The 23,319-nt window shown below is 36.1% G+C and overlaps 1 protein-coding gene and 1 long non-coding RNA gene across 2 annotated transcripts; both read left to right on the top strand.

The window, feature by feature from the left end:
* Positions 1-6,376: 6,376 nt before the first annotated feature.
* Positions 6,377-9,085, top strand: LOC140009527 (uncharacterized). The gene is made up of 2 exons (XR_011816961.1): positions 6,377-6,582; positions 8,920-9,085. It is a non-coding gene; the product is annotated as an uncharacterized lncRNA (long non-coding RNA).
* Positions 9,086-17,553: 8,468 nt separating this feature from the next.
* On the top strand, positions 17,554-20,985 carry LOC113697506 (uncharacterized). The gene is made up of 3 exons (XM_072055777.1): positions 17,554-18,045; positions 18,163-18,287; positions 20,518-20,985. The coding sequence occupies exons 1-3, from the start codon at positions 17,622-17,624 to the stop codon at positions 20,719-20,721; spliced, it is 753 nt and encodes a 250-aa protein (XP_071911878.1). The 5' UTR covers positions 17,554-17,621; the 3' UTR covers positions 20,722-20,985.
* Positions 20,986-23,319: the final 2,334 nt, after the last annotated feature.

Below are 23,319 nucleotides of genomic sequence, written 5' to 3'. Positions count from 1 at the left end.
TGTGGATAGAGCTCATCTCACCTTAAATGCAAAAGTCATGAATGTGTTATATTGTGCTTTAGACTCAAATGAATCTATTAGAGTCAAGGGTTGCAAGTCAGCTAAAGAAATTTGGGACAAACTGAAAGAAATTCATGAAGGTAGTGAGAATGTTAGAGAATAAAAGAAATCTATCTTAGTTACCAAATATGAGTCGTTTAAAATGGAACCTCATGAAAATATTGATCAAATGTATTGTAGATTCAATGATCTTATTAAACATTTAGAGGTTCTAGAAAAGAAATATACCTTAGGAGAGAAAAATAGAAAAATCTTGAATGCTCTGTCTAATGATTGGAAAAATAAAGTGACTGCTATTGAAGAGGCAAGAGATCTGAATTCAATGCCTATTGAATCTCTTGTAAATTCTCTAACCTCTTATGAGTTGAAATTTAAGTCCAAAGTGCAAGAGAAAGAAGACACAAAGGTGAGAAAGAGTATTGCTCTAAAAGTCTCACAAGATGAAGATGATTCAGCCTCCTTAGATGAAGATAACATGGAAGGTGATGACAGTGATATTGCACTCATCACGAAAAGTTTCAAGAGAATTCTCAACAAGAGGAGATTCAGAAAAGGAGGATCAGCAATTCATTCCCAAATCAGTTCAACAACTCAAGAAACAAAGGGAAGCAAGAGTTCAATAAGAAACAAACTGACAAATGCTTCGAGTGCGGCCAACCTGGACACTATGCGAGCAAGTGTCCAATGAAGAAAAAGAAAGAAGAAAAAATTGAACGAAAACCAAAGTTTAACAACTTCCAGATCACTTGGAATGACTGCAACTCAGAAGGTGGAGTTGAAGAGGAAGAAAAATCTGTTCAATTGGCTTTTATGGCCATTGGAGATGAAGATGTGACATCTTCTAACTCTCAATTTGAAAGTGATGATGAAATTGATGATGATCTTGAATCTTTCATTATAAAATTGCATGATAGTTTGAAAGAATCTTATGCTAGAAACAAGGAATTAAAACATAAAATTAGTTTTCTTCTTCAGGACAATGCACGTCTTTTTCAAGAAATTAAAAAACTGAGAACTGAAAGTAATTTCTTAAAAAAGAGTGAGACTGTTTTACACTTTGAGTTTGATAGAAAAACAAAATTTTGTGAAATGTTCAAAAAGGAACAAGGTGATTTGAAAAGAAGAATGGATAATTTAAATGAATTGCTCCAACATAAAAAATAAGACTGTTTTCAAGGTAATAAATCAAAGGCTCATTTTGGCACTCATGAGAAGAAGTTAAATTCTGGTGCAAATGAATTTGCTATTTATAAGAGAAGATAAGTAAGATTTATTAAACCTGTTCATGTAAATAATCCTTTGATTATGTGTAATTTTTGTTGTCAAAAAGGTCATATGAATAGTGATTGTTATGTGAGAAAGAACATGAGAAGAGGCATGAAATGCATTTGGATAGTTAGACATGATGCTAACTCTAACAAGTAGAAAATATTGGTAAAATTGGTGAGATTCTTGTTCATAATACTTTTTTGTAATTTTCTTTTGATGTTTCTGATACTTTGAATTGAGTTTTCCTTGATATTTTTGAATATTATTGAATTTATATGATGTCAAAAGGGGAGAAAAAAGAACAATTCTGATCTAATGATGATTTGCTTTGTTAAACTCTCTGTGATATGTTGGTATTTCTTTTGGTATCAAGTCTCTGTGATATATTGGTATGTTGGTGATTGCTGAATTCTAGTATCATTTCTCTATTTTTGTTTGGAATATTGGATTCTCTGTTATTGTTGCTGGATTACGATATGAGATTTTTACTCTCATCTTATGATGACAAAAAGGGGAAGAAATGGATGCTATGTGTAAGGGGGAGTTATTCTGAAATGGATGCTATATGTAAGGGAGAGTTATTCTGAAATTATAAGTTTGGATGCAATTAGTGAGGGGGAGCTTATACTCATATGCTCAATCTTTTTCCTTCTTCCATCCATTGTTTTGTCATCATCAAAAAGGGGGAGAATGTTGACCTTGGTCCCTAACTTTTAATGTTTACAAAACAATGGATAATACTAATATCTCTTCAAGAAATATTTTCAGTTGTGAAACAAATCAGATTCAAAAATCAAGTGCAATTAAAAGGGACAAAGACCGCTGAAAGCTGTCGGACGCTTGGATCGGACATCCGATAATCATTGCGTAACTTCGGACGCATGAAGAACTCCACCACCGGACGTCCGAAGGAAATAAGACATTCCCCCTGGATCACTGACCTCGATCGGACGCAAGCATCGGACGTCCGATAGGATCCTTCAAAGTCGACGAAACCATCGGACGCTGAATATGTCTCCACCGGACGTTCGATAGAAACAAGATGATTTCTCAAATCTCTTTGTTTGCTGTCGGACGCACAAAGAGCTTGCACCGGACGTCCGATTGAATTGAAGAAAATTTTTCAAACTCACTGCCTGCTGTCGGACGCAAAAAACAGGAGTACCGGACGTCCAATACTCCAATGGCTAGTTGACTGTTCAGCTACTTTCTATTCCTTGGAAGCATTAATGAAACACTTTGTTGGTCTCCTATAAATAGAGTATGGTTAGAATCTTCAAATAACTTTTGCACACTGAAGATACAAAAGATCTAGAGTGATTTTAGTGAGAAAATACTCTTCAAGGAAGATTTGTAGTTTTAGTGGTATGAGGTTCATTGTAAACTTTTCATTTGTGAGTGAATATTTCATGAGTGTAACTTTGTGAGGGTTATCTTGAGGGATAGTAAAATTTTCTAACTTGACCGAGTGGAATTCAGGGTAAGGAGGAGGTGAACCTTCCTTTGTACACAAGAGTGATTGTAATTCATCAACTTGAAGAAACTTGTTTGAATTAATCTACAAGCTCAAGAGGAGTTGGGTAGTTAATTGGTTTGCAATTCTTTCCTTTTTATTTACTTATTGTTATATTTGTGATCTTTACATTGTTTATCTCTTCTATTTGGTTGTCTTCGATCCTTACAATGAATACGAGTATGAAATGCAAAACTTCCTAAAAAAGAAAAATGCAACCTAAAACATCTAAATATGATAAATAAAAGGGTTAAAAAGAGAAAGACAACTAAACCAAATGTTTGGACTCTCTAGCGTCCCCAGTGGAGTCGCCAAATTGTCGCGCCCCATTTTGCGATGGAAATAAGATGGAGTGTTTGCAAAAGATGTGATTTTATTAAAAATAAGTGAAAAAGGATCTAAAATGGGACTTTAAAGAATGCGACAGTTTGGATCCAAAATTTAGTCTAAAAGGGTTTTTAAGAAAAAAGAGGAGTCGCTACTTGGTATTGAGTTTTGGTGTACCAAGTCACTCAAAAATATTTTTTGACAAAAATAAAATAAAATAAAACCCTTTTCGACAATTCCAGGTCTTTGAAAAACAAAAGAAAATAGGTTCGGGAATCACGATTGATGAAAGGGAAGACTAAGGTTCGATTAACTCAAACGCAAGGCACCCTTTCAACCTAATCTAAGTTAGTTGCGAGATTTAGTCAAAATTTTTCTAATCTAACCCTTAAATTTATCATATTTGAATGTTTCCTATATTAATGCAAATCTAAATTTATAAAAATATCGAAAGGGACAAAATATCCATTCAAGAGTTTAATTGATACCAATCGCATTGATTGCGAAGACCAAAATAATTTCTTGAAGGGGTCACGAGCATGCATGAAAAGAAAAAAAAAGAAAAAAAAAGAAACTTAAATTATATATCTAGATACAAGTGGCCAAATAATAGGAATGCAACATAATGGGTACGGGAGGCAAAACTCGTGACATAATTTTCTTATACTGGGATCGATGGGATATTTAAACTAAAGAGTTATAATCACCAATATCCATGTTCAAAGAATAATTCTCCTAATATGAATAAGCAAATGAACTAACTTATTCTACAATTTCTTAAATGAAATGCAATTCTAAATGATATGATTAATACATTTAGAGGATATGGGATAATATAATAGGGAATATCATGCAAATGAGAAAAGATCCTAAAAATGAAAATATGCATGAAAATATAATGAATATCACACAAAAATGAATTTAATGCAAGACGATCTAAAGGGTCTAGCATTAGATTAGCACATTTCTAAAAATCTTTACTAGCGTTGGATTACCAAGTAAGCGGAGGGAGAAGCCACAACTAGCGTTGGACTAGTGTGGTGACATCATGCATTAATAATTCATAGTAAAACAAATAAAGCATAAATTAAAACAAATAAGCACATAAGAACACGTAGCACATAACACGTAAACATAATATCTAGATGCAAAAATCCTAAGAAAAGCGGATAAGACACATAGCACATAAACCACATAAACACGCAAACCCTATCTATTACAACGGGGAGTCTAACTACAATCTAAAATAGGGAAATATAATTTAACAAATCTAGTTATCCTGTCTATTACATTTTTGAGGTATTTGAATGCTTCTCAAATAATTATAAAAATTAACAAAACAAATATAAGAAAATTTGAATGAACATTTAAATCAAACAAATAAAGCATATAAAAATACATAAACACATAGGAACACGTAAGAGCACATAAAAGCACGTAATTGACATTTAAATAATAATAGGGGTACCTCCCTTTTGAAGTGGTGACTAAATGAAAGTCAAATTGCCCTATTTATACTCAAAATGAACAAAAGAATCATGGCACCAATTTAATTGAAAATAATAATAATGATAAAATATTAAATTCACATTAATATATCAAATTTAAAGCAACTTAAGAACATCTAAAAATTACAAATTAAATATATTCAAAAGTAACATAATTAGCTATTAAAGAAAAGAAACAATCATAATAAAGAGAGTCAAAATTCACTAGGGACGGAATTGCAAAAATGGAAAAACTTTTGAGGTCAAAAATATAATTGTTCAAAGTCTAGGGGGTCAAAATTAAATAAAAGATAAAATTCAGGGACCAAAATACAATTAATTTAAGGACCTAAGTGAAACAAATTTAAGATGTTCTGGGCCAAAGTAAACTATTTCAAAGATCAGGGGTAAAAGTGTAAATTTTGGTTTCTGATTTGGGCAAGAAAAGGCCATCGGGCCATCATTTATTTCTTTGGGCCGAACATTACCCAAGCCCAGCCGAAAATCCAAGACCAAACACACAGGCCAGCCCGTCTTTTATAACTCAAACCCAACCAAAATAAAGCATGGGTCTGACCTTCTAGCCCAACCGCAAATAAGAAACAAGCCCACCAAAAAAAAAATAAAACTTAGCCCAACTCACTTTCCTTTTTCCTTTTTTTTCTTTTCTTTTCTTTCCTTTCTTTTCTTTCTTTCCCATTCGTTTCTTCTTCTCCTCTGGCCATCCGAAGCTCACTTCAGTTGGCGGCCATGGTGGCGGCCGGCGACCTCCCCGGTGTGAGGACCCGAAAAAAAAATTTTTATTTTATCGAATATTAGTAGTTTACTTAAATATTTATTTACTCATTTTACTCCAAATTATTTATTTCGATCATTTAAAATCCATTTATATGGAACGACGCCTCTTTTATATTTTTAAAGCGTTTTGTTGGAAAAATTCACTTTTTGAAAATTCGTTTAGTTCGAAACAACGAGTACGCGTTTTTCGCGGATATACTTGAATCGGGAGTGTATTAATATTGAAGAATTAAGAATGATCAATAGTTGATTAAGAAAGGTTAATTGAGGAATTAACACTCGACTCATGTGAAGACTCGCAGAATTTTCTATTTTTAAACTCTTATTACTAGCTCATTTAAATATTTATTTGGCCATTTACTTCGAATATTATTTTCTAATCTTATTAGACCTAATTACATGGAATTATAGCCTCATTATATTTTAAAAGTGACTTGTTTCAAAAATTAATTTTTGGAATCTCGTTAAGTGATAACAGCGAATACGCGTTTGGAGACTATAGCCGATTTTGGAGTACAATAAACTTGGAGAATTGGAGACTTTCAACATGGTCTTAAAAATAGGTATTTTTATGTTTAAGTACTCAAATGATAGTTAGTGGTACGATCGTTATAAGAATTTATTGGAAGTTTCACTCTACCGCGCCTAAATTGGAAGTACGCGTTTTCACACGCGCGATTTAATTGAGGGACTTTAGACCCTTATTTTGGGACAACTAAGAGTAAATAATATTAATATGAATATAAGTGTATCAGAGGTTTATTGCACTAGTGAAACAAACTCGAGAGGAATCGATCACAAAACACGCGCGTATGCGCGCGAAGGGGAGTTGACTTTTGCACCAACTTGGGCCACATATTAAAGTTTCTCTTGGAAGCTTCATTTGATCAATACACTCTCTCTCCTAGTCTCTCTTGGCCGGTCTTCAAGCTGCAAAAATAACCCAAGAGCTCTTCAATTTTCCATCTTCAAATCTTGCACAAATCATCAACCAAATCAAACCAAAATTGAAGTACACCTAGTTGAACACTTGGAGATTGTATCTTGTTAAAAAAGGGGGAGCTTTTCACGGTTTTCTTGGAGCAAGGAGGGACCAAAAATTTCTGTTTTGCACACCAAGTGAAGTAGGTAACGATCAAACCTTGAAAACTTGGTTTATGGAAGTTCTTGTGCTCATATATACTCATGCATATTAGTGGGTAGCATTATTTTGAGGAAAATTTGGTTGTGTGGGCTCTATGAACTCTCACCTTGGATGTATGGACTGATTTGTGGTGTTTTGCTGGTAATGATGTTTATTTAGTGTCTAAACTAGTGGATTAATGTTGGATTGTTGATAGAAACTCAAGGTGGAGCAATAACCAAAAGTGACCATTTTACCCCTGCTTTGTTCGAGCACTTTGGTGCAAAATTTTGATATTCTAATGGCTTGTTTATGTTTTTTACATGTTATATTGAGTGTGTAAAAAGTTCCATTGATAAATAACTTGATTTGGTTACCCAAATGTTGGATTTACGAAAGCTTAGAAATCTGGAAACTATTCCAGTATTCACCCAGGCAGTGTTTTTGTTTCGGCTATATCTTTTTACTCCAATGTCGGAATCGAGTACCGTTTGCGGCAATGGAAACTAGACATTCCCAGCTTTCTGTTGGTATAAAATGCACGTTCTGGTTCCACTTGTGTGAGCCAGACCATTCGTTTGAAAATTTCTGTTCTGTTTCATTGGTTCACTACAGGGCAGAACATGAACTACAACTTAAGGCTCAAATATGAGCTAGTTGTGGATGGATTTTGAAAATGATTTCTTCTGAGAAATTGTAGCTTTATGAATGTGTTTTCCAACGCCACCAACCACACTCAATTCCAAGTTGAATTGAGTGAATTATGGCCAAATTACAGACCTGGATTTTTGCTTGAAAATCCTCTTTTGGCTAGTTAAATGGCCTAGCTTGATTTGGGACTTGTTGTTTTGGAAACTTTGATGTCCAACATCTACCAAACTTTATATTAGATGTTCCTTGGACTTTGTTTCACAAATAAACCAGATTTGGGTTGGTTGCATTGGACAAAATGTTTAAAAAGGAAAGAAGAGCTAGAAGACAGTTTTGCCTTGGGAAATTTCTTGAACTTTGATGGTTTAGTTAACTACCCTCCCGTATGAATTTTCAAATGAAATTTGATAGAGGAATAGTCCTCATATGGAGGTTTAATTTTACAAAATTTGGTGGTATTCTAAGACCATTTTTATATACAAATGATGTTCCGAAATTGCTCTTCGAATCTGGAAAACTTTTCCTTTTCTCTTAGCCGAATGGCCAATCTTGACTTGGGACTTGTTATTTCGAAATTCTTGGAGTTAATCACCTAAGAAAATGTATCTTGAATATTACTTAGACATTGTCTACACAAATGAACCATGTTTGAAAATATTTCATTAGCCAAATGATTTAGAAAAGGGAAATGGTAGCACAAGGCAGTTTTGCCTTGAAAATTTAGAAACTTTCGTGACTTTGTTAACTGACTTCCCGTACGTATTTTTCCATGAGATTTGACAGAGGAATGGCCCTTATATGGTAGTGTAATACTACCAAATTTGGTGCCATTCAGAGTCCATTTCGATACTCAATCAAAGTCCCAAAGTACTTGATTTAAACCTGGAATTTGCTTAACAGTTTCACTTTTTCACCAATTCTGAGCTACTATATCTTGGTGCTCAAAACTCCAATTCTTGTTTTGATTTTTGTGTTTTAAACTTTGATTGTAACTCTAATTTAGTTCCGAATTTCAGATGCTAGTTCACATTGTGTGAATTTTTCCGAATTTCCAAAGTTGGCCAAAAACCAACCTCGAAACTATCTTGCAAGCCTAAAACAGTAATTTTGAGCCAAATTTTGAATGTCTTTCATTTGGAATCGTTGATTTGAGCGTTGCTCATCGACTTATATTCGTATTCGTACTCGTATTCGGGGGACGCCCAAACTCGTTGGTTAACTTTGCGAATCGAGCCAGCATGGACTTGGTCGATAAACTTAGCCAACCATGAGATATTCGTAGAGCATGATCAATTGGAGAGATCTTGCTCGCCATTACTCGTGCAGTATTGCCATGATATACTCGAGTATTATCAAAACTTTGATAAGCGGGCCCGATAAGGGGGTGTAACGGTGACGGGATTCGAAGAAAAGTGGTGTATCTACGGATTTGATACTTATTGGTTGACGGAGTGTCAACGTGAGATGTGATCAAGACTTCGACTCGACTCGACTACGTGGAATTTAACTCTTGAGAGTTACAGTATCCTTGAATTGTTTCTGTTTATTTTTCCTGTTCGAAAAATGAATTATTCGAATTTTATAGCTTTACTTACTATGTAATTTGTGGCTACTTGGATTATGTGTTTGCATGTGTGTTTCTTGGCCTCACTGAGTATTGGCTCATCTCATTAGTTTGTTTTCCTTAACAGGTTGGATTGGAAGATTTTGGAAAAGCCGGCTAGATTATAATTTTGATTGGAATGTGGGTTGTAAATGTTTAGTCAACTTTTAATGGTTGTATTTTGGGACTTGATGTATCTTTTGTGAACATGATGTAAGATTTGAATATTTAGTTAAGGAAGCGACTTTTCTTCATTTTGACTTGTAGTATTTGGTATGTATCGTTAAGTTCGAATTGAATTGCCTTGAGTCCTGGTGAGAGTTGGGCCGGCGTCCCGCGAATACCCTTGGGTTCGCCCTTGGGAGAAGTGAGGCGTCACACCCGGTCACCGAATTTCACCAATATACACCTCCCACTCAAATTTTCGCGTAGATTCCATTTCTGGAGTTAGTTTTTACAAAAAATGACCTGAAAGTATCCAAAAAGCAAAAGACAGACCAGTTTTACTTATTTTTAAACCCTCAAATCTTCACCAAAAAATAAAAAATTTATACTACAACACTCCTTGCAACTTCAACAATACAACTATTATCTTAGTTAACAAGAAAACAACAACAAAAGATGACATTAAGGCAAAATAGTCCCTAAAATTCCTTTTTTCATTTTGGTACTTTTTCAAACAATTAACATGCATTCACAAGAAACATTTCCTTTTTCCCTAATCTAGCTCAAGCTATTTCCCAAATTTTCATCAATACAACACCAACAAAAACCAGCAAAATAAAGCAACAAAAAAAGTAACCACACATACATTCAATCTAGTTAATTAAAAAAAGAAAAGCTGGAAAAAAGGAAGAGAAACACCTCAATGAAGAGTTTGGTCCCTTTGCCAAAGTTTTTGATGAAATTGCCAAGCTCCAATCCAACCGGTTGCTGCCTTGTTGTGTGCAAAATGTGTTGGAAAAATATTGGGAGAGAGGAGAGCTGAGAGGGAGAGAGGAGTTTTTCTTTTTTTCGGTTGAGGGACAAGAGAGAGAGCCGAGAGAGTTTTTTTTTTTTTCTTGTTGTGGCTTTGTCTTGTTGAGTTTAGAGAGCCGAGAGAGTGAGAGTTCAGCCCAAAAAGGTGGAGTGTTTTTCTTCTTCTTGTTCTGTGAGGGAGAGAGCCGAGAGATGTGTATGGGAGAAAAGGTGGGGAATTGGTTTTTTTTCTTGTCAAAAAATGATGGTCTTCCCACCTAATGAAAAGAAAGAAGCATGGCCATTGAGTGTGAAATGGGTTAAGTGTATTTGGTGGGGAAAATGATTATGATGATTTTTTTGATTTTCTTTTTGTTTTGTTTTTTGTTTTTGTTGTTGTTGTTGTTGTTTTTTTCTTTTTCTTTTAAACAAACCTGCAAAAAATGAGAAAAATGCACTTTAAAATGCAAGAAAATAAATAACTTAATAAATAGAAAAAATTCAAGAAAATATTAAAAATTGACAAAAATTTGGTGTCTACAGTTTGCCATGAATTTTATAATAGTATACATTAATAAATAAATAAATAAATTTTAACAAATATGAAACTATAAGGAAACGAAAACTATATATATATTTTTTGTTTTCGGTGTAAATTTCCTGGTGTCCATTGACTACATTGGGTCTTGAGTAATCAAAGAATTGAGAAATTAAGAGTAATGAAAGAATCGGGACACCGCATTGGGTCCTATGTCCTGAGCAATCAAAGAATCGAAGAATCGAGAGTAATCAAAGAATAATCAAGAAATTGAGCATTGTTGAACTGCTAGTAGAGGTAGTTCTCTTGACATTATTTTTTCTTTCCATAGGATTTGAACTTGAAACTTTACTTTTTTTTTTTTAAAAAAACCGCCAATCAAGCGAGGCAGGTAGGCATGGTTCCCCACTTTATTAAAAAATATCCAAGATTACAATGAAGAGAGGGGGACAAAAACCTTACCTCCGGATAGAGAATGAAAGTTACAAAAACTTTTCATGTCTAATGACAACAACCTTTTAGTTTGAAATGGCAAAGAAGAAACCGTAGTAAACAACGAGAAAGAACCACGCGTATTACCATAAGAAACGAGCGAATCAGCTATTGTATTCCTTTCACGATAACAATGACTGAACTGATGATTCCTTGGAATAACAGACCGAATCGCATGAATGACTGGACGAATCGAAGCTAGAACCCCACAACCACCACTTAAACAATTAATAAGAACTAAACAGTCAGACTCAATGATTAAATGAGTAATGCCAATTTGATGCCCTAAATAGAGGCCCAAAAGAACCGCACACGACTCAGCTTGTAAAGCATCTAAAGGACAAAAGAAATCTATAAAGGCCAAAATAAACTTCCCACAGGAATCTCTAATCACCCCACCACCCCCACTACCTCGAATTGTAGAACAACCATCCGTGTTTAAATTAAAGAAACCATCCATAGGACATACCCATTTCACCAAAGTAGATGTTAACGACCTCCAAACATAAGTTAGAGAATCAAGAACTCCCGCCCAATGAAATGGCAAAATAGCAATATCCGGGAACTGCACATGAATCAACAATCGCAACTCATTGAAAATCAGATAATGAACTTGTTTAGCTGATATATTGTGACCCTCAAATCGAGACATATTTCTAGTCCACAAAAACCATAAAATGAGTAATGGTAATGTCCTCAATAACCAGCGTTGTACCTCTACCTTTAACTGGGAATAGCCAACATTTATAGCATCGTGACTAAATAGCACCAAATGATGAAGAAATACCTAGCGACTTCTCAAAAAACTCCCAAGTCGAATTTGCAAACTGACCAGTAGAAAAAACATGTTGTACCGTTTCTAATTGAGCAGAAGAACAACATTGACATTTAGAGGGTTCATGAACCCGAAACTTCATAAGCACATCATCCACAGGCAGCTGTACATTTAACAATCTCCACATAAAAAAGGACAATTTCAGAGGAATTGAGGAGTACTAAATATAACTACATTTCCAATATGCAAACTTCAATGAGAAATCCCTAGAAGACTCCAACGGCCAAACTAATTCATCCGGATCAGTCCCAAAACAAAAAGAAGGAAGAATTCACTTCCTCTAAAATTTCTGAGGGAAAAGAAGCTAAAGCTAAAACATTCCAATGTCCAGCTTGTACAAACTCAGAGACCCTAGCATATGAAGCCAAATTTGGATACTCCCACGCTAAGGGACCAAGTCCACTCCAATTATCCTACCAGAACGCAACATCTCCCCTAGACAATTCCTATTTTATCCATACCTCCATTGTAGAGCAAACCCCAAACATATGTTTACAACTAGTGGAAAACTTTGTTGAAACTTTAACTTGATTGGGATATAAAACTCCAACATACCTTTCCCTCATGAACTGTGCCCAAAGAGATAGCCCACATCTAAACATCCACCATAGTTTGTAGGAGAAAGCCTCAATGATTTCCTGAAAAGAACGAAAACCTGCCCCTCTTTCCTTCACAGGGAAGCATAATTTTTTCCAAGAAGTCTAATGCCTTTTAAAACCAAACTCCAATTCACCCCAGAAAAACCTTGCAAAAATATGTTCCAGCTTACAAATTACTCCCCTAGGAGGCTCCAAAACTGCCAACATATGAATAGGGGTTGAGGACAAACCATGTTTGATAAGAATAGCACGAGCACCCATCGACAACCACTGACCTTTCCAGGAATTTATGCGGTTTGAGACTTTGTCCAGCAAGCCATTAAACAGTGCTTTCACCCTTCTCCCAGCATACAAAAGAGAACCCAAGTAAGTAACTAGAAACTCTCTAAATGAAAACCCAGTTACTTGAGCAATCACTCTCCGGCATGCCATTAAGACCTTCTTGTTTTAGTTGCATTCACCAGCTGCCCCGAAACCCTCTGATAATTATCCAGTACTTCCAGAACACATGATAAGGATCGCTTACCACCATTGCAAAAGATAATGATATCATCGGCATATGCAAGATGCGTTAATGTAGAACTTCCCCGAGCAACAAAATACGGAGCAAAGTACGGATTACCCAACAATGCATTCAAACTCCTAGATAACACCTCAGCTGCAATAATAAATAATACCGGAGATAATGGGTCCCCTTGACGCAAGCCTCGAGAGAACCTAAAAAATCCAAAGGGTTTATCATTAACCAGAACAGAGAAATGACAAGAGAAGATAAGTCTCCAAATCATGTCTAACCACATCTCCCCAATACCGAACCTTCGCATGACTTGAATTAGGAAAATGATTTCTTCGGTTATTTCTGATTAGGAAAATCCAGCTTTAAAGCAACATTGGACTCCCTAACCTTTTTCCCTAACACAGAACACATCTCCAAAGCCAATAAGATGTTATCAGAAATTAGTCTAACCTTCACAAATCCACTCTGCTGAGGCAAAATTATCTTAGGTAAAATTCCCTCCAAACGAACCATCAATAATTTAGATATAATTTTATTCACAAAGTTACATAAACTGATTGGTTTGAAATCAGAAAAAGAAGAGGCACATGTGGTCTTAGGAATCAAGGCCAGCAATGTAGATGTACATCCACAATGTAGCTCAGCTCCAGCAAAGAAATACAGCCCAATAAACATCACCTCTCACTATATCCCAACAAGAAGTGAAAAAAGAACTAGTAAAGCCGTCTGGACCCGAACAACTCTCACCATTCATTTGGAATTCAATAACCCCAACCTCTTTCTCCGTGGGAAATCGCTGAAGAGACACATTATCCTAATCAGAAATAACCGAAGAAATGATTTCTAACAATGAATGATCCAACTGTGAATGATCGAATTAAGTTAAAATTCTAGAAAAAAATTAACTGCCATCTCTTCAATCTTAGATGGCTCTTTAATCCATTCCTTGTTATTATCCTTCATTCTATGAATACAAGTGCGCACCCTCCTTTTCTTAACTTGGGCATGAAAAAACCTAGTGTTAGCATCTCCTTCCTTCATCCATCGAATACACAATTTCTGACGCGAATAGCTTGCCTCCCGCAGAAGAGCCAACTTAAGATCACACCACACTTGGATAAGTTGGTTCTAAACCTCCTCCGATGTATTTGCCTCCAAGGAACATTCCAATGTCTGGACATACTCTTTAGCTTCCCGGATGCGATCAGTAACATTCCCAAAAATATCCTTATTCTATAACCATAATGCCTGCTTAACAGATTTCAACTTAGCAAGAAGAACTTTAATAGGGCGACCCTCACATTGCACATCCCAAGCTTTATTAAACACCTTATGAAAGTCACCATGTGCTTCCAAAAATCTAAAAACAAAAGCTCTTAGGGACTACGTTCGAAGCAAGAGAGCAAGTTATTAACAATGGAGAATGATCCGAAGTGACTCAGTTCAAATGAGACACTGAAGTATTCACCTTTAAATTCAACCACTGTTGATTCACAAGTAGGGCTGCAAACGAATCGAGCCGCTCGAGTCAAGCTCGAGCCGACTCGAGTCAAACTCGAACTCGAACTCGAGCTCAGAATATTAAGCTCGTTAGCTCGCGAGCTTGAGTATATATATATATATATTTTTTTTTATTTTTATTTAATAATAAAAATACGTATATTATATATATATATTTTTATTTTTTATTTTCATAGTAAAATTACGTATTTATTAAGAAAAAAATATTATTTTATTTATTTTTTAAAAAATAAAATAATTATTTTTTAATTTTTTCGAGCTCGAGCTCGGCTCGACTTGATTCGAGTCGAGCTCGAGCTTGAAAATTGCTGGCTCATCGAGCTCGAGCTCGAGCTTGGTAAAATTTAGTCGAGACTCGGCTCAATTAGCTCAAAACTCGACTCGACTCGGCTCGTTTGCAACCCTATTCACAAGAACCCTATCCAAGCACTTCCAAATTCTAGCCCTACCTAACCTATTATTACACCAAGTAAAGTTCGCCCCCCAAAAATCCAAAACCGTCAAGCAAGTAGCATCAATAAAGTTCAGAAAAGACTCCGCCTCACAAAAACGAAACAAGCGGCCACATTTTTTCTCGTTCACACCAACAATGACATTAAAATCTCCGAAAAATTTGTTGGATCACCTTTTTGATTCAACATTAATAGCTGCTGCCAAAGCACCTACCGGTCATCAAAATCACAAGAAGCATGAACAAAAACTACTAAGAAGGAATAGTGAAATAAAGTATGGGTAATCTGCAAACGCCATGAATTGATCTGATGCGGCAAGAATAACACACCTATAATCAATATCGTAAAAACACAAATCCTACCCTCATCATTAGAAAAAGCATACGGGAAACCCAGCTTTCTTCTAACAATATCAAGATGATCTCGACCCACCATAGGCTCACATAAAGCCAGTAATGAAATCTTATGCATGTGCTTCAATTTCTTCAAATGAACTATAGTAAGAGCGTTATCCACTCCTTTAGCATTCCAAAAAATTGACTTAATCATTAAGTATGAACCCAAGAAGTTTTGGGAGGTGAAGCACCTTTTTTCCTCGAACGGCGACTAGTAACCTGGTGCCATTCATCCGAATTCTTCAACCCATCCAACCACCGTCGTAAATCCTCCAAAGACGTACCCCTGGAATTATCAGTCTTACGGGGAGACACATTCAGATTGGCCACACCAATTCATTTTGTTGATTAGCTACTTCTACGCAAACCTGCTCCACCAGCTTTTCCTCAGATGGTTCACAATTACCAACAAATTGATCCAAGGTCGAATCCAAAGCTCTAACACCAACCACCGAATAGTTGCTCACACCTAAATCCCTAACAATATCAATGTCAAATTCCTGGACAACCCGTTCAGCCAGCTTTTGGATAATAAGGCCAGCAGTAGAACCTATCGCCTTATCCACCAGAGCCGATACAGTTGAAGATACCACACGAGGCTCTGGGAAGTTTAGAGATGATGGCTGGACAAATAAGTAAGCAGAAACAGGTTCTGCAACCATGACGGCAGAATCCATAGTAATTGCCAACTTATAATGCTCTAAAAGCGCATGAACACGATCTGTGGCAATTCGGGAACTAGAATGCAAATTCTCCAACCCATCAGATTGACCCACCAACAGAGCCTTATCCTCATCCGGATCAACATTAGTATTAGACTTAAAACCAAAAACCTCCTTGTTCAATCCACCATCCAAGCCAGGAGAACTTGACAGCCCCACACCTCTTTAATCAGCAATAAACATCGCGGTAGAAACTTGTGAAACCTGCGGAAGGGATGACTGCACAACTTGATGAACCTGAGTTGTTGAAACCTCATTCACCTTCCTTACCCACAACTCCATATCAGGCATCCCTGGATCCATATTAGATTTCTGCCGAGCCACCAGCTTCGAAAGACGCAGCTCTGAATTTTGCATGCCACATTGCACTTCATCATGTCCCAAATATTTCGAGACCAAACACGTAAGAAATCTGCTTCGCTATTGAGTTTAATCAGAACGTGTCTAAAATCCAAAAGACCAACTGAGACAGAGTCTTTCAAATCAAGGGCTACGAAAAACTTGCGCAAATTTGGCATTGAAGGCCGACATTTAGAGAATTTCCCTACCATGGCAAAACGAAAAGGAGAAGAAATAGCTGATATATCAGCAGCATTAAAGACGACAGTCGGCTTCCCCCGATGAGTAGTCATAGTAGCATGAACTTGCAATGAAGCCAACGAAGAATTCTTAGCAAACAATTCAGAGAATGACTTTTTCTTAAATGTAGGAGGTGAAGAAAGAGGATACCCCTAACCCTTAGGTGAGAGGGCAGCCTCAACTGCCATGAACAAAATAAAACCCTGGAGAGGAAAACCCTAGTGAGAGAGCTCGAAACTTTACTTAAAACATATCAAGTTCCTTGCCACTTAACCTAACAACCAATGGTTTAAAAATTACATTATTATAAGTATCAATTAGTAATATCAATAGAAAAACAAAAGAAATAGTCATATGTGAGAAGTGAAATAAAGGAAAGAAAAAAGAAAGTAGTATAAAAAAACAAATTAATGAATAAAAAATGGAGAAGTGAGAAGTAAATGTGAGAATTTATCATATGTGAGAAGTAATTAACCCTTATTGCCCAATTTCAACACTTGGGCTCTTTTTTATACTACTTTCTTATACTAGTCTAATTGAAGCATGAGCTCTTTCAACACTTGAGCCCTCTTAACCCTTATTGCCCAATTTCAGAGCCCAAGTGTTGAAATAGTCCTGTGGGTTTAAGTTTAGGATTTACAAAAGTCAAACTGTCGTGACAAAAAAAGAAAGAGTTAAGAGGAATATTTACGTTTTTCCGCTTTTAAGTCCTTTTTTTTTTTTTTTTTCCAAATGAAAGGCGAACTACGGGTTAATTCCACTTTGTCCCCCCAAACTTTGGACGATTATCCACTTAAGTCCCTAAACTTCAAAATGGGACACTTAAGTCCCTAAACTTATAAATACCTCCCACTTAAGTCCCTGAACTTATAAAATGGGACACTTAAATCCCTAAATCCTTATAAAATGGGACACTTCGACCACCAACAGCATTCAGGATTTGTTAACAATTTTCCTTAAGTGGGAGGTATTTATAAGTTTAGGGACTTAAGTGTCCCATTTTGAAGTTTAGGGACTTAAGTGGATAATCGTCCAAAGTTTGGGGGGACAAAGTGGAATTAACCCGGCGAACTACCAAAGCTGCAAAAACAAATAACCTTCCAGTTCAATCAAATGCCAAAATAATACTACTAATGGTAACCAAATTGAATCCTAAAATGGCGAAAATCAACTGAACGCTTCTATGGCAAATCCTCCAAGTAGAAGAACATCATCTTCTTCATCTTCATCATCACCTTATTCTGGCAGTAATTACCTGCTTCCAATTTCAGATACCAACAATAACAACAACCAATTTCAATCCCAAACCACTGCAGCTACAGCTACAATTAGACTAGTAAATTCCATCAAAATCTTCCTCAGAAAACCCCATGCTTTCCCTTTTCTCCTTTCCATTTTCCTTTTTCTCACATGGGTTTCCCTCAGAATCCAGCATCATCAGCATCCTAGGAGTGATTTCAACACTTGGGCTCTGAAATTGGGCAATAAGGGTAAAGATGAGGACGCCAATCTTGTGAGGTTTCACTCTATGTCGTCCTCTATTGTGAAGGATAAACGTGGGTGGTTTGTTGATCCTGTTTCTCTCGGTCTTCAAGCTGGCATTTCAGGTCTGAATATATTTCTCCATCCCTCCCAAAAACCGCCCCAATTTTTTGTTCAAGGTGCCATATATGCAGCACGATGTACGAGACTTTTACAAATATGAATCTGTTACTGTTAAACAGGGGGAGCAACGAATTGTGCTTCGGTTCACATTGGTGAGATCCGAGCTGGGGGAGTAAGGGGGAATCATAGACACCATTCTTGCAATGAGACATTTGTTATTTGGGGAGCCAAAACCTTATTTAGGGTGAGTTTTAAGTTACTAATTCATATCATTTGTCTAATTCACTGTGTTTCACTTACTGTGTGTTTCATTGTAAAACCTGTCCTATTTTCCTTGAGCATAATAATTTCAAGAAAGTTATTATTTGGCTTGTGGAAATTCATCAGTTAGGAAATTCTCTCAAGTTATAACCAAAAAGGCTGGTTTCTTTCACTTCTTTTTTTTTTAGCGTTTTATCAGCTGGGATTTGTCATTAGTTTTCTATAAAAGAGTAGATATCCTATAATTCTGCCATTTAGCAAAAAAAAAAAAAAAAGAATAGCTTTTGGAGCTTGAATTTTGCTGCTTATTGATTTTAAGCGGTCAATGCTCATAGAGAAACTATAGAAAGCTTTGTATACTAACAGAGAGTTTATGCTGGAGAGGATTGTTCTTCTTTTTGTAGTATTTCTTAGACTAGTGGGACTGAATGGGAGGGTAGTTGCAGAAGTATGTCTAGAACATTTATAATATGCATTTTTTGGGTCTTAGATGGTTATGGGTTGCTAAAAGCCTGCATGACTAAAGAGGTGCAGCAGCTTTAATTGTTTCTCTGGTGCCGTTAATTTGTATTTGATCAAAGTCTTTTCCCTGGAATTTGTTCTTGCCTCAACTAGTACAGAAGGGAGAAGAAAATTTGCCATTTGATTTTGACGACATGTAATATGTCATAATAGAATTGCCAGCAATAGTTTCTGTTTGCATAAACAATTGAATGTAATTTGGGGCCAATGACACAGTTTGGGCATTCTGATTCAAGGAGGTCAACTATTTCTATTGCTTCATAATTAGATTGAATACTATATGTCAAAAAAAAAATCTTTTTCTTCTTTTCTTTTTCTTGTTTAGTCTTCCTTCCTCAAGCCACAAATTCACGGACTCCGCTTGGCATAATTTTCTCTATATTCGTGTATTTTAAAGGATTACTTACAAAGTAGAGGTTAATACTTGGGCTTTTCCTCTAGCTCTAAGTATATAGAGAAGGGGAAACACAGGAGTCTTGATGCATCAGTCATTGTGGTGCAGCTCAAGTTAACATGAAATTAGGAGCATGCTGGAGAGAATCACTTAAAAACCAATCTTACTTTTCCCTCTATTGATCTTTATTTAGTTATTTGGGGAACTGATCAACTTTTTTTGAACAAAGTGGATAGCCTAACTTTTATGAAGTTTAATATGTGCCCTAGCAAGACATCCTACAAATTCTGTAGTTTGTTTGTGCCTTAGCACCAATCAAGTTTCTCCAACGAGCATTTGCTGCAGTATTTATGTTTGTGTGTAACATTATTCCAACTGTGGTATATTATATGTTCAACAGAGAACTGTCATTTCCAACTGTGGTGTTAAGAGTTTCTTTAATTTTTTTTTTGTCAAATAAAGATACTGGTAAGGACTATTGTTTTCTGTGGGGCGGTAAAGACATAAAGACAAATCAGTGCACACTTGAAATCAAGCTGTGAGTACTGATTTTGTCATTTGCCATTCGAGGATACATGATTTGGCTTCAAAAATTAAACATTTTCCAAGATTGAGGGGGGTTGTCATTTTCACTTGACTAGTTGAATTCATATTTAAAGTTCGCACATTTACTTTATGTTTTGCTTGAATCTGAAACTAGACTAAACCATGCTGATGCCCCAGCTGGGACTACTGGGTTTACTAAACAAGTCAACTCTAAGATTCAGTTCACTGAGATCATCTTTTTTTCTGAAAATCCTAGTTTTATAGTGCATGCACTTAACATTTTCTATGAACTGCAGCTAAAAGAGCTTGTCTTTGGGCTGATCGCTTAATATGTTTATTATTCTTCTGATTGATAGCATCTGACTTTTATTGTCAAATAAGCCCTTTTAGAGTTGACTTGTATAGATATATAACGAAAAACACTTCAAAACATCAACACAAACAAATCTGGAACTTAAGATTTGACCAATATGCTTTAACATTTTGCACCAAGGCGGTAGAGAAACTGATAACATGCATGCTTAACGTTGCATACTAGAGAACTGCTCTCAAGCTCTTATTTGCAGCATAACATGCAATTTGTTGGTTGCGTGCTCAAGTTACTTTCATCAGCTTAATTTGCTGGATCCTGAATTTCTTTCTTTTACACCTGTAATGCCATCTGATTGGTGCTGTCATCTATCCATTTGTTCTTCACTTCTTCTTCCTTCACTCTATTAGTAAATCTCAACATACAAATGTATTTTTGCAGTTGGAAAATAATTTGGTTGACAAAGGCTATGCTGAGGTGATAGTTGGTGCAGATGAGGTAGCTGTTGCAGCTAGTCCAAGTGGAAAAGCACATGCTTTGGTAAACCTGGATGCTCTGAGGAGTACATTCTTCTTGGGGTGCCAGGATAATATTATCAATTACAATGACTCTACTTCTGACTTCAATGTATGGAAAGATATTTAGTTCTTTGATCTTGTTATTTCCGTAGCATGGTTGGTTTTTTTTTTTTTAAATATATAGTGTCAGCTATCTCAGGGTTTTCATCTTTGCTCCAGTTCTCTTTTAGCTGGGAGCCTTGTACAAGTAGCAGAAAAAGTTATGATAACCTTTTGTCTCACCTTGTAGTCCCTTTTTTGTAGTAGACTTTGTTTTTAAGTGAATCTGCTAATCACAAATATGGATACTTTAATGCCAAAAAGTAACATGTATGTGAAAAATGTTTGTGTTTGTCCGGGTGTATATGTACATGCATTCAAAAGCTGATGCAACTATCTGTAATGGGGCTTGCTGTGTTAGAATCTAAGGGGTTCTCTTGCAGTTGAATTGGAATTTCAACCTTTGGATTACAAGTTTTGCATTTTCTTTGGTCCTGTTTGAATGTTTCCTTCGTTTCTTTGATTCATTCCTGCTATTCATCTTTTCTATCTGCTAAAAATTTCTGTTTTGTAGTCTTTTTTTGTTCTTTATGGTGTAGATTGTTGGCTCAAGTGACAAAGTATGTAACTTGCTAAGGTGTTACTCTGGCTTTTATTTTCCTTTTCTTCAGGCAAGTTTTATTTTGGTATGTCTCAAGTCTGACTTTGACGAGACTCAGTTATACTTGTTAGCAGCAGTTCAACATGTGACATTTGATGCACAAGTACTAGATATTTGTGCATATGCATGCACGAGGGATACGAGGGTTTGGGAACATGAACTTCTGACAGCATTTTAAGGGTTTACCAGTTGTTGTTAGGTTATCTATTGCAGTTTACACATATAGTTGCAAAATTTGCTTTTCTTTTTTTTTCTCCCCTCCTCAAGTGGGAGTGATTATTTGCTCATATATTTGCAAAGGTTATCGTCTTTCTTGGTTAATTTGAATGGATTCACTCTGACACCAGGGTTGAGGTCCCAGAAGAAGTTGTAACGTATGAGTGCTAGTGTTTGTTCCACGAGCACTTTATTATTAATGTAGTTTTGAAGTTTGTGGATATATGTTTTTTTCTTTTTATTTCTGCAACAGGAACTATCTAACTTACTTTTATTCTTACTCTAAAGGGGGAGTCTAAAGATGTTTGTATAATGGCAACTATATAATCTATTCTTACTCCTACTCTAAGGGAGCGGAGCCTAAAGAGACTTATATGAGGGTTAAGGTGTAAACCACAAGACTAAACAAGTATCGTACTGCACTTTCTAAGTTTTTAAAAATATAAGAAGCATTATGCCTCTTGTGTGATGCATTCGGTGGCAAGAGCTTTAAAGGGCTCTCCCTAGCCATTGAACCAAGGTCCCATGGTTTGAAGTTTGTGGACATGGGAACCAGGAAAGAGAATGGGAAGAAAGTTGCTTTGGGAGTTTCAATGGGAAAGTAAAGAAGAAGGGGAATGGAAAGATTTGGGTGTGGATGGCGTTGTGACCTAAAGGAGAAAGAGTTGAAATTGTGGAGAAGTAAATGAAAGTTGTGAGCAGAGCAATTAAAGTACTCATAACCGCCACTTCTTCTCCTCAAAAAGTTAGGCAGTACATCAGTACATGTAGCATGTCCCAAATCATTTTGATTCTCTCCTAGACCCCCAAACAAGCTTAATAAGCTTTCTCTCCTCTGCTCCCTCAAAAAGTCACGACTCTAAAATTTCTCTCGTCTTTCTTTTCTCTCCTAAACTTCCAAACTAAGCTGCAAAAAGATAATTATACTCTAAGGTGCCACTGAAATTGCCAACTTAGGATGGGCTATGGTCATTCTATCCATCAATATTCTTTTTACCAGTAAATTGTCTTCTATATTGACCTTTTCCTTATGAAGCCTTTCTCAGTCACACAGGCAAACTCAAGACGCCCCGCCATTAGTTCCATTTGAAACATCCCGCCCAATATTTCGCTTCAGGTTGCATGACTTCGAAGTTTGGACATCTCTGGCCGTTTATGGATTTGAACCTTTTTTTTTTCCGTTTTAACATTGTTGGTTGTTTTCTAGGTGGGGGTGAAGAGAGGTATTGCGGAGTCGTTACATTCCCCTGGCGTACTCAACTCCCAATAAAAGAATTCCTCAAGTAAAGCAAGTCTTTCTTGTTTAGTAACCAGCAGATGGGCACTCCATTCTCTTGTTTGTGAATTTCTTTTTGGGTGGTAGTTAAATGTCCCATGAGTAACCAAAGGATGTTGGTACAAGTGAAAGGACTTCTATCCCTTAATCATGACGTTTTAGGTTCAAAATTCATGAGAATGAAAAGGATAATTTTGGAAGAGTATCCCATGCAAAGGATTCAGCCTGACTTGAACAAAATTAATCTGAGACCGTAAAACAGACACGAATACATGTGGTTTATACCAAAAAAAAAAAAAAGTCCCATTGAATATGCAAATAGGTTCTTCTGGTGGGAAAGAAAGGAATAGAACAACATAATATAATTGTATACCATGTAACGTAAGAAGTATGATAACTGCATAGAACTGGGTGAAAAGACATTGACACTTGCCCCAACTCCTAGAAGAGGGGGTTTACAAATGCAATGTTAAACCGCCCAATCATCCGGATGCACAAAATTGGACTACAAGAATCTAAACAAAATTTATGTA

The sequence above is a fragment of the Coffea arabica genome, chromosome 6e (genome assembly GCF_036785885.1).
Source record: "Coffea arabica cultivar ET-39 chromosome 6e, Coffea Arabica ET-39 HiFi, whole genome shotgun sequence".
Lineage (NCBI taxonomy): Eukaryota > Viridiplantae > Streptophyta > Magnoliopsida > Gentianales > Rubiaceae > Coffea > Coffea arabica.
This window is presented reverse-complemented; position numbering and strand designations above follow the sequence as displayed.